At 48.0% G+C, this 12,826-nt stretch overlaps 1 protein-coding gene across 1 annotated transcript in view; it reads left to right on the top strand.

The window, feature by feature from the left end:
* The window catches only part of LOC144806437 (uncharacterized), a 266,753-nt gene that overhangs the window by 132,536 nt on the left and 121,391 nt on the right, over window positions 1–12,826 (top strand). Inside the window, exon 3 of the mRNA XM_078672805.1 lies at window positions 4,493–4,502. Within this exon, the coding sequence (XP_078528931.1) occupies window positions 4,493–4,502 (10 nt within the window). The remainder of the gene's footprint in view (window positions 1–4,492; window positions 4,503–12,826) is intronic.

Genomic DNA, 12,826 nt, shown 5'->3' with positions numbered 1-12,826 from the left:
TCTCTACGAGACCGGCTGCTTCAGGATGGCGCACGCAATGGAACTTCCACTGGTACCCTAACAGAAGGGAAACATGTTTCATGAGCTCAGATGAGAATGGCCGGCCGTTATCTGAATACACGACCCTAGGGAGTCCATAGCGGGGAAAGAACTCACGAACCAACTGCCTGGCAGTGGTCGCAGCTGTGTAATCTGGGACTGGATATGCTTCTGTCCACCTGGACAAAGCACATACAACTACGAGGACATACTTGAAACCTCGACATCGCTCCATCTGAATATAATCCATCTGGAGGACTTCAAAAGGGTAGTCAGGAGGTTGGAATCCACCTTGTTCCACCGGGACACTTTTACCTGGATTGAACTGACAACATATCATACAGGTACGGACTTTCTGCTTGGCTGCAGCTCGTAGATGCTTGTTGAACCAAAGGTTCTGAATACTGTCTAACATAGCTTTTTCTCCTAGATGTGCTGGACTATGTGCGGTATTAATAATGACTTGAACCATAGAGTCGGGGAGAAACCATGTGGCTTTTCCCTTCGTCAACCATCCTTGATCTGTCTGGACCCCTCCTTGTTCGGACCATTTCTTGATTTCTTCAGGAGTAGCATGTAACTGTATGTCTATGACATCTTGTGTAGGGTCCTTAACTGTCATACAAGTAGTCTGATCTGGAGTGGGTGTCTGTGTCGTGTTAACTGGAATGTCTGGAGTCTGAGCTGTAAGCTTGGCTGTTCGATCTGCTAGATCGTTACCTTGGGAAATGATGTCAGTGACTTTCGTATGTGCCTTGCACTTCATGATAGCGATAGCTGTCGGTAAATGTATTGCATCTAACAGAGCTTGAATGAGAAGACCATGCTGGATCTTGGTTCCATGAGAAGTCATGAAACCTCTCTCCTGCCAGAGCACTCCAAAGTTGTGTACGACTCCGAATGCATAACGTGAATCTGTGTATATGTTTACTTTCTGGTTCTTGGCACGTATGCAGGCTTGGGTCAGAGCGACTAGCTCTGCTGCTTGAGCAGACAGGGTGTCAATACGATGTGTTTCTATAACTTCGGTTTCAGTAGTCACTGCATACGCGGCTACTAGTTCTCCTGTACTTGTTCTCATACATGAACCATCCACATAAAGTGTCAGGTCTGGATTAGGTAATGCAATGTCTGTCAAGTCTTGTCTTGGCTTTCACATGGTGTTAATAACTTCCACGCAGTCATGTGTGGCAGGATTTGAAGTAACTGACGGTAACAGTGTAGCAGGATTTAGAATGTTGCAGCGTCTGATTTCTATGTGTGGCTGAAACAGTGTCAGTTCATAACCTGTTAAACGTGCAATTGTCAAGTGCTGAGTCTGGGTTCTGTTTAAAAGAACTTCCACGGAGTGTGGAACTTGTACTGTCAGGGAATGTCCTAACACTATGGAATCACTTTGTCTGATCGCTAGAGCTGTGGCTGCAACTGACTTGAGGCACGCAGGCAGAGCCTGCGCCACTGGATCTAATGTGCTCGAAAAATAAGCACAGGGCTTGTATTGTCCTCCTTGATCTTGTGTAGGAACAGATAATGCAGTACCATCACGTTCTGTGACAAAAAGTGTAAAAGGCTTACTGTAGTTCGGTGTTGCTAGAACTGGTGCTTGGCATAAGGCTTTCTTTAACTCATTAAAAACAAGTGTATGTTCCTGGGTCCAAGGGAGGACAGTCGATACGGCTGCCTCCTGTGTCGTTAACTGTATCAGTGGTTTGGCTAGAAATGCATACTGAGGAATCCATTGTCTGCAGTAAGAAGTAAGGCCGATAAAAGCTCGTACCTCCTTCTGTGTCTTGGGCTGTGGAAGACTCGCTATTAACTGGATACGGTCAGGTGTCAACTGCCTACCCCACTTGGACAGTAAGTGTCCCAAGTAGACCACTTGCTGGACACAGAATTGTAATTTGGAAGGGGACACCTTGTGCCCCTGCTCGGCCAGAAAATACAGAACTGTAAGTGACGCACGCTCGCAGTCACGTTCAGAACGGGCTGTGATCAGTAGATCATCGACATACTGGAGCAGGGCAGTGTCAGTTGGCATGTGAATATTGTCTAGTTGTCTCTTAAGTGCTTGACTGTAAATACTAGGGCTTTCTGTAAAACCTTGAGGAGCTCGCGTGAATTTATAGCTTCTTCCATTTAAACAAAAACCGAAAAGGTACTGGCTGTCTGGATGAATGGGGACACTGAAGAATGCGTTCTTGAGATCGATAACTGTGAAGAACGTGGCTTCAGAATCAATGGCTGTCAATAGGGATGAAATATCTGGGACTACTGGGTACTGAGGTATGATACATTTATTAAGCTCTCGAAGGTCAATCACTAATCAATATACTGGAGGTGCATTTGGATCAGTACGTTTCAGGACTGGAATGATAGGAGAATTACATACATTGGAGTCAGTTTCTACAACCACTCCTTGAGCAATAAGCTCGTCAATAATTTTGGATAAGGCTGTTACAGCCTCAGGTGGCAATTTGTACTGTCGGATTCGTGGCAAAACTACACCTTGCTTTAGAGTCACACGATGGGGTGTGATATGCATACAACCTACATCAGTTGGACCTTGCGCCCATAGATGCTGTGGTACATTCAATAATCTTGGATCAAAATCACGTAATACATAATGACCTTTAAAGTCTCTCAAAACCAAACGGACCCCCTCTGGGGAACAGCAAATTACTGCACCTAATTCCTTCAATGTCTTAATGCCTAACAAATTTTCTGGACATGATTTCGTGAGTAACAAATCAGTAGTTCGGGACAATGGACCGACTTCTAGAGTAACTGGTTTTGAGATTTCATTAACAATCGGCTTTCCTGAAAATCCAAGGGAAACATTTCTAGAGCCTGAGAGCGGAGCCCCTGGAACCTCGTCATGACTAATAGTAGTCCTACTTGCCCCTGTATCAATCAGAAACTTTCTGTCTTTCCCTAATACTTGACTGTGTACATAGGGACCCTCTTGATCTACAGGTATCTCGATGAGAGGCAAGCCTACCTCCCTCTCTAGGCTGTTTCATGAATACGGCTGATAGTCTGGATACTCTGTCTGGGCATACTGGTACATCTGCTGTGTAACGTGCTGTGTAGCAGCGATAGGCTGCGGTGCTGGAACTGTCTGTTGTGCATTCTGTGGTGACTGAGAAGTCTGTGAAACTTGTTCTTGTCTAGGCGGGCGTGGTCTTTCTTTAGTTTTACCAGTAGCTATGTTGTGTTTCAGAACTGCACACTCGTTTATAAAATGACCTGGCTGTTTACAGTAATTGCATGTCCCTTTAACGGGAGCTGCAGGATGACTGGCTTGATTCGGACCCCTCTTCTGACTGTCTTGTGGAACAGATTGTGCAACTAATACTTTCATTTTCGTGTCTTTCATATGTCTCCTTTCGTGTTCTTGCTCTTCCCTGATTCTATTCTGGTGATACTGGAGCATTTGTAACATTTGTGACGGAGTATTAGCTTGTCAGGTACTTTCGACTTTCAAAACTCGATTTTTAACTTGTGGACTTGAATTCTCGACTAGTTTGGTAACAAAAAGATGAGGGTACGATTCACTACTTGTTTTCAGACCACTGTTAATAATAAAACATTTTTCAAATCTAGAATAAAAATCACTAGTGTCTTCATCTTGTTTCTGTTTACAAGCTGAGATTGCATCCCAATCTTCCTTTTTCGTGGCTAGTAATCTTGGCAAAACTTGTATCAATAACTCGGGCAAATCTTTACATTTCTCCCCAAGACCGGTACCTGGTACTCGTATATTATCTTCAGCTTCTAGAGCTGTCCAATCAATCTTTTTCTCTCCCACCTCCCATTCTTTTTCCTTGAGTTTTTCATATACCCCCGCGGGCAACAGGACCTTTAACATTTTAATGATATCAGGATACGTGTATTCTCCCATACGGAGCATGTCTTTTAATTCTCGATGGAACCCTGCTGGATCTTTATCATGACAGGGAATTAACTTTTTCATCTCTAAGAGTTCCATCTTTGTGATAGGGGTGTAAACAAATACTCGTTCTAGGTCACCACCCGTTCCTCTAACCGGGTGTACTTCTCGTAACGGATGCTGTCTATCTATGTAAAATGATTTACTTTCTGGGGGCGAGACATGAACAAAATGCGGATTCAGGAACGTTCGATATTTGTGGCGCTGTTCTAGAATGATACTAATTAAATCGGTACCTAGACCTCTCCATCTATACTGGAGTAACTCGTTCAAAACCTCATGTAGTGGACCTGGATCAGAATGCTGTCCCTCATACAGTGTAATGAGGTGCTGAATCATATACATACCCACCAGTCGCTGCTCGGCTGGGGGCAGTTTCAGAAACATTTGTGCCACTATTTCGTCGGGAAAAGTGGTAGTATCAGTAATCCATCGGACTGCTGATCGGGCTAGTTCTTGTTCATGCATTGTACTAAGCTCACTATAACCTATTCGTGATTTCAGAATGTGATCGGTAGCTTGGAATACTTGCTCAAGAGAACCCTGTTCTGGTGCTGGAGAAGGGAAAACTTTCTTGTGATCGGGACGTGAATGTCGGTCGGGAAGTCTAGTTTTACCTACATACGCGATTCTGGAGGGATTCTCGTCATCTACCTCTTCATTATCAGAGTTGTCTTCTTTCTCGGTTACTTGTGCTGCTTCTCGTTTCTCGTGTAACTTTATTATTTCCCTACGAATTTCCTTGTACATACTCTCTATACAGTTCTGTGTCTTGTGTCTTCCCTCCCCTATATGGTCACTCCACCTAGTCAGGACTTTCATTTCTTCCGGATCTTTATCCGGATAATCTTGTTCCCTTATTAAACAATTAATTAGAAACTTTAAAAGCATGAGCTGAATCTCGACTTTTCTTTGAGCCATGGCGTCGCGAACACTTTCTGGATCTACTCCTGTACGGATAAAACGATATGTTCTGTCTAGATATTCCTTCATATTGGGCAGGGTGTCCAAATATTCGGTCACCCGTCTTAAACGCAATGAATATATGACCATATTACCATCGCCTGAAACTGGATCATAACGGCATTCGGTAAGTGCTCGCTTGATATCTGCAAATGACTGAATTTTTGGCGAACGCTGTAACGCTCGTTCATGTAGCTCAAGTATCGTCATACGTCTGTGTTGAGGCGGGGTTCCAGGAGGACTTCCCCCCGTGGCTCCTAAACTAGAATCGTCGATGGGTATTGTACGTGCTGGGAGAGTGACTGATGTAGCGGGTACATGTACTGTGGGCTGGACCGGGGGTGCCGTAACAGATGCTGCAACGGGTGCCCCGGTGGCTGGAGGAACAGGAATTACATTATTTACAGGAGCAGGCGGAACAGGATTAGCATATGCTGGGACTGTATCATCCAAATAGGACGAGAGAAAAATATCAGCTGCGGTCGGTTTGTGACGTAGCTTGATCGGAACTAATGGTGGCGGAAAATTACATGGTGCTTCCGGGGTTGCTTTTGGCAAGCCCTCGGCAAGAAGAGGATACATACCCTTAATAAGGGCATTTCTCTGTCTGTCTGACTGTTCTGCTTTAACTCGTTCCCCTACTTCGATTAATTCCCTTTCTTGGGCTCTTTCTGAGGATTCCCTACTTAGTTCTGTTTTTCTGATTTCTTTTTCGGTTCTTCTATGAGATTCTTTGCGCCATAACTCGATGGCATCTTTCTGGGACTGTCTGGCTTTCTTTTTCCATAATGCTTCTTCTTCTACTCGCATGATGCACTCGGCATCCCATGTACCTGACATGGGCCATCTATATTTCTCTTCTAACTCCTTGGTATAATCCACCCATAAGTCTAGATATAATATGGCACTTAAGCCATGCTTGTGATACATAAAATGACCTGGACTGTCCCTAGGTGGGACAGGAACTGCTTCCTCTAGTAACCCTTTTCGGGTCTTTAACTGACGTAACTTGGAGAATAGAGGCATTGTCTAGGCTGGAATACTGAACACAATACAATACACGATAAACACAATAATGACTGGAAAAACAAATCACTCATACCACGACATTGAAAACACATTAAATAACATTTAGAATAACAGTTCGGACAGAATATTACCTGGTATACTGAGAACAGAACACATGAATTTCTCGAGAACGAAACTTACTAGAATTACTAGATGCACTGCTAAAACAGTACGAAACATACCGGTCCCATAAAGAGACACGTCAGGACCCGCGTCCACCTAGGTGAACACTTCGTGTTGGATCTGCGTACCCAAACCCACGGACCAGAGACAAATTAATTGACCCTGTCTAGATACTACCCCAGCAACGGTACTCACCGGGCAGCAAGAACGGAAGGCCTCGGACTGGACTGGACTGCTACGACGACGGACTACGAAACTTCGGACTTCAGTTACAGGTGGGCCTCCGGATACCTCGGACCCTGGACTCTCGGCTTGGGCTCTGGTCGGGACTCGCCGCGTTCCTCACCGCCTCGTCTGGATGCTGGACCGCAACCTCCGTCTCCTCCGTGGGCCTGAGGGATACTTGAAGCAGAAATATCTGCACGTGCACGGTATGGTTCCGTCACGGCTGCAGAGGATCAGGGGGCCTGCGTGGCTTCACCGGCGCGTGGGGAAAGGGCAAGTCCCTGTTCGGGCGCCATTATGTGGTAAATAAATAATTAATTACCGGTACTATTTTTGATTACAGCGAATAAAACAGATAGCTCAATAAATAAGAGACAGGATTCGAGGTATCTTGAGTCTACAGGCTTTAATCAGGCATAAAGGACAGGAACAGGACAGCCTGCATGGGAATAGACGGATGGCAGCTGCCGGGGAAATGGGAGTAAGGCTAACTTTTAACATGGGTGCACAGTATATATATTAAAACAATTGCATTACATTCAATACAGTAGGCGTAGCAGTAGGCGTGACTCGTAGCAGTCGCGAAAGATAAGGGCAAAATGATGTAACAAGAAGGCGTGTACAGGGCGTATACATAGACATGTGATGTAAACGTAACAGAAGTGTCATAAACGGGGCGGAAACATGGAGGGGGCTACCTGAGCAGCCGGGACCTCTAACCTAGTGGTGCGCGCAAACGGGCAATGACGTGTTACCAGGGAGAACTGGGGGCTATGACTTCTGCGCTAGAAGAGGAGACTAAAGTCTGCAGTGTCAGAGCGACATGTACCTATATCAAATCTGGTATCTGGTGTTTGGAGTACATGTTGATAGAATCCAAAAGTTATCAGGGCAAAGGCTAATAGACACTAAGACTGATGCATGCATAATTCTACATGTATTGCGTGTGCGAGGAATATTCTATGAATATTAATACAGTATTTCTCTTACATGGAGACAGAAAGGCTAGACCATGACGGAAACTATTGATGCGATTCAGTAGCTTAGGAATGCAGAGAAGGAGGGCTGGACTGATAACAAGAAGCATAACATACTCTTGGCAGACTGGCAGGCAGAGCCAGGCCGAGCCGGGCACTGCGAGGCAGAAAGTAAGCGAAGGGTCAGGGATGCAGGTGGGGGCTGTATCGCTCCTCGGAGACAGGAGCTGAATCTGGTGTCCGGGCCCTTTTGAGGCCTAGAAACGGGGACAATTCAATGAATTAACGTGCACACTGTAAAATGTGGCAACATAGGTTTACATAGGCCTAATACTCGTTGCTTTCACGAGAACTGGAAACTGGCATACTAGAGATGGACACAACTATAATTGCGTCTTTAATCGATCAGAGGGGGGATACATGCATATCGATCATGCACATATAGTATAAGATGGGGAACACGTAGGCACATACAACATGGCAAAATTTACTTTTCCACAACCTCCTCTGCACCTCATTGGATAGGCCCTAACTCCTATGCACTCCCCTGAAGAGGACAGGCCTCACCTCCTCTGCCCCTGGACATGTCTCACCTCCTCTGCATCTATGGACAGGCCTCACCTCCTCTGCACTCCCTGGAAAGGTCTCTCCTCCTCTGCACTCCCTGGACAGGCCTTACCTCCTCTGCACTCCCTGGACAGGCCTCTCCTCCTCTGCACCCGCTGGACAGGCATCTCTTCCTCTGCACCCCTGGACAGGCCTCACCTCCTTTGCACCTGTAGACAGGCCTCAGCTCCTCTGCACCCCTGGACAGGCCTCAGCTCCTCTGCACCCCTGGACAGGCCTCAGCTCCTTTGCACCACTGGACAGGCCTCATCGCCTCTGCACCCCCTGGACAGGCCTCACCTCCTGTGTACCCCTGGAAAGGCCTCACCTCCTCTGCCCCCCTTGGACAGGCCTCTCCTCCTCTGCACCCCTGGACAGGCCTCTCCTCCTCTGCACCCCTGGACAGACCTCACCTCCTCTGCACCCCTGGACAGGCCTCGCCTCCTCTGCACCCCCTGGACAGGTCTCACCTCCTGTGTACCCCTCTGGACAGGCCTCAACTCCTCTGCCCCTCCTCTGGACAGGCCTCTCCTCCTCTGCCCATCCTCTGGACAAGCCTCTCGGTGAAGGATTCTCATTAAGGACAGAGGAGCCCAGAGTTCATTCCACCCCATACAGCGCCTCTGACTCCGCCCTGAGCCTCGGAGCGCTATGCACAGGCCCCGAAGAGAGACTCTGCTCACCTGGACCTGCCTAGAGGCGCCCCCTGGGGGCAGGACTCTGGCTCGGACCGAGGCGCTTTAATACCACACACCAGACACGAGGCGCTACACACGAGGCACGTGTTCATCCCTCAGAATGAGGGAAATGAGGGAAATATCCTGATCCATTTCCATCTTTCAGCCCCGGGACCTGGTTCCGGTGATGCTGTTGTCCCCCCCCCACCCCCCTCAATGATCCGTCCCCAAAAGTGACCTTTAACCCTGAAGTGTCCTCTCTGGAGGGGGCAGATCTCTGGGGTATTTCTGACTTGTGGGGATGATCGTGTCTTGTGCAGCTGACACTGCCCCCCACTGTACCCCACTCCTGATGTGTGTCCCTCTGGGGGTGTTATACTGTGTGTATCTCTTCTTGGGCACAACTTGTGATAATAAATGTTTAATCCGAGGCGCCTTGACTCCCCCCCGGCCTCGTTCAAGCTTTATAAACATCCCAAAATAAAGACAGAATAAACCCCTCCCTGGGGGACTGCTGCTGCCAACCCCTGGGGGCCCCTGTAGGAGGTTAGGAGGGTCCCTCTGCTTCTTCTTCTGGGAGGGGCCCCTCTGCTGCTCCTTCTCATGTGTATGGAGTCCTTGTCAGTCACGCCTCAGACATGCCTCTGCCTCCCAAACAAACACCTCTTACCTCCTTGTACCAAAGGCCCTCTTCACAACCACCCCACCCTCATCCACAACCACACACCAGCCAGGGACAACCACACACCAGACAGGGAGAACCACACACCAGACAGGGAGAACCACACACCAGGCAGGGGCAAACACACACCAGGCAGGGGCAAACACACACCAGAAAGGGGCAACCACACACCAGACAGAGACAACCACACACCAGACAGGGAGAACTACACACCAGACAGGGACAACCATATACCAGGGACCAGACAGAGACCACCACACACCCAAAAGGGCAAACCACACTCCCAACAGAGAGAACTACACACCAGACAGGGACAGCCACACACCAGACAGGGGCAATCACACACCAGACAGGGACAACCACACACCAGACAGGGACAACCACATGCCAGACAGGGACAACCACATGCCAGACAGGGACAACCACACACCAGACAGGCACAACCACACGCCAGACAGGGAGAAACACATACCAGACAGGGATAGCCACACACCAGACAGTGACAACCACACACCAAACATGGAGAACCACACACCAGACAGAGACAACCACACACCAGACAGGCACAACCACACGCCAGACAGTGACCACCACACGCCAGACAGTGACCACCACACGCCAGACAGGGACAACCACACACCAGACAAGGACAACCACACACCAGACAAGGACAACCACACAGGGACAACCACACAGGGACAACCACACACCAGACAGGGAAAACCACACACCAGACAGGGACAATCACACACCAGACAGGGACATTCACACACCAGACAGGTACAATCACACGCCAGACAGGGACAACCACACACCAGACAGGGACAACCACACGCCAGACAGGGACAACCACACACCAGACAGGGACAACCACACACCAGAGAGGGACAACCACACACCAGACAGGGACAACCACACACCAGTCAGGGACAACCACACACCAGTCAGGGACAACCACACACCAGTCAGGGACAACTGCATAGCAGTGCAGAGTGGACAAATGTGCATTCAGTAGCAATTCTGATGGTGTGTGTCCAGTCCACACCAACTCAGAACATCTTTAACATACAGAAGCCAGAGTTTGAATTAATTCTCACGCAGCTTGCAAATTCCACTTTTCATTTGTTTCCAGGGATACGCAGGCTCTCATAGGCACACACAGGTACAAAACTCACAGGCACTCAAAGGCACATACAAACACATATGGGCACTTACAGGCACACATAGGCCCGCACATGCACACAGAGACACACACAGGTACAAAACTCACAGGCACTCAAAGTCACATACATGCACACATGCGCACAGAGAGGCACACATAGGCACACACAGACACTCATAGGCACACACAGGCACACAGAGACACACAAACAGGCACTCACATGCATGCACAGGCACAAACAGGCACTCATGGACACACACAGGTATACACAGGAACTCATAGGCACACACAGGCACACAGAGGTACTCAGGCACATACAGGCACACATAAGCGCACACAGGCACTCATAGCCACACAGGCACGCCAGACACACATAGGTTCACCAAGTCACTCATAGGCTCACCCAGGCATACAAAGGCACACACAGGCATTTATTGGACCACAGTCCCATATAGGCACTCATAGGCAGATACAGGCACTCACAGGCACTGAAAGGCACACATTAGACCACACACGAACCCCCCGGGCCACAGAAGCACACACAGGCAATCACAGGCACACAGATGCACTCACAGGCACACACATATGAATGCACAGGTATGCACAGACACAAAAAGGCACTGGTAGACACACAGGCACACACCGCCACTAAAAAGCACAAATGGTCACACACACAGGCATTGATAGGAACACACAGTCCCATATAGGAACACATAGGCACTCATGGGACACACAGCCCTCATAGGAACATACAGCCACTCATAGGCATACACAGCCACTCAGGGGCACACACAGTCACCCCTGGGCATGCACAGGCCCTCATGGACACATACAGTCACTCATAGGCACAAACAGGCACTCATAGGCACAAACAAGTACTCAAAGGCACAAGCAGGCACTTACAGGCACAAGCAGGCACTCATAAGAACAAGCAGGCACTCATAGGCACAAGCAGGCCCTCATAGGCACAAGCAGGCACTCATAGGCACAAACAAGCACTGGGATGGGTATGCTCAGACGTGAGTCCCATGCTCCCCACACCACTGGAGTCAAGCTATCCTGGCTGAAGACGGCTGATAGCCAGAAACCGGTCCTAGGATGCTTGATTCCGGTCCAGAAAAGACATGGCTTGGCAGTTCGGTCTGGACTGTTCCCATGAGGCACAGGGTCAAGGCTGATTTGCATATGGCCATGTTTGAACTGGGGTGGTGTGGAGTGCAAAAAAACGATGGATTTAGGCCCAGGTCTCTGTACTGGGGTGAATGTATGACATTGTTCTGCATTCGGTCCATCAACTGCTGTTTTTGCATCATTTTTTGGCCAGCATGCCAATTCAGATTAGACCAAGCCCTCTGCAAATCAGTGTGCTCCTGCTGCAACATGAACAGAACAGCCCAAACTGCCAGGCCAGGTCCTCCCTGAACCGGAGCACAAGCAGCCCCGGCCGGTTTTGGCGGAGTTGGGGCTCTAAATCAGGGCGGACTGTTCTCGAGAGCGGCTGGGTTGGGACTAATTTGCATAAGATAGGTGAGGTCATCTTAAATAAATCATCTTCTTTACACCATGATTTAAGAACTTCATTTATTACAAAAAGTACATCTTCTCTACAGAAGAGACAACCTGAAAGTAAGTGCCTCATCTGGAAACTTGGCCTGTCTTCCTTCACCTTCTGAAGTCTGGAGCCCATGTCAAGATTCCATATATAACCACGAGGATATTACACATTCCCTTCTGTAAATTTGAGTTGAAGTAACATATGTACAGTTTCCAAACAACTTACCATAACACTTTATCAACCTCAAAACCTGTCTACATTTGTTACCTATAACCACGGGTGGGAATTAAAACTGGTGGTGATTTGGGACATCTCATAATCATTACTCCAAAGGGGAGAGCATTTCAAAAGAGTCATCAATCTTCCATTCCCTTGACCCATACTCACCTCCATGAATCCCACCGTAGTGGATGCATCATTATCTGTTATATGCTTCTTAGGCCACAGATATCTGTTTCAGTATAGGCACTTTGCTCATGTTGCACACATTCCCATCAGTCAATTCTATCACATTATGACCAACTCTGACAACTTTCATAGGTTCAGTGAAATTGGATTATCCTGCTCTTACATACCTCCCTTTTTTCACACTGACCCAATCACCCACCTTAAGAAACATATGAAAGGGTCAGATTCACAGAACTAACTTAAGACAAAATCCTAAACTTACTACCATTTTGGTATTCAGAGAAGGCACTTACTCATTTCAGCATTCACAGGAGGCACTTACTAATTTTGGTATTCACAGAAGTTAGTCCTAACTTTAGGACTCCTAAAGGCCTTCTGTGAATACCGAAAGT

This window comes from Lissotriton helveticus, assembly GCF_964261635.1.
Source record: "Lissotriton helveticus chromosome 1_1 unlocalized genomic scaffold, aLisHel1.1 SUPER_1_unloc_71, whole genome shotgun sequence".
Lineage (NCBI taxonomy): Eukaryota > Metazoa > Chordata > Amphibia > Caudata > Salamandridae > Lissotriton > Lissotriton helveticus.
Note: the sequence above shows the minus strand (reverse complement) of the source record. Positions and strands in the feature narration are given on the sequence as shown.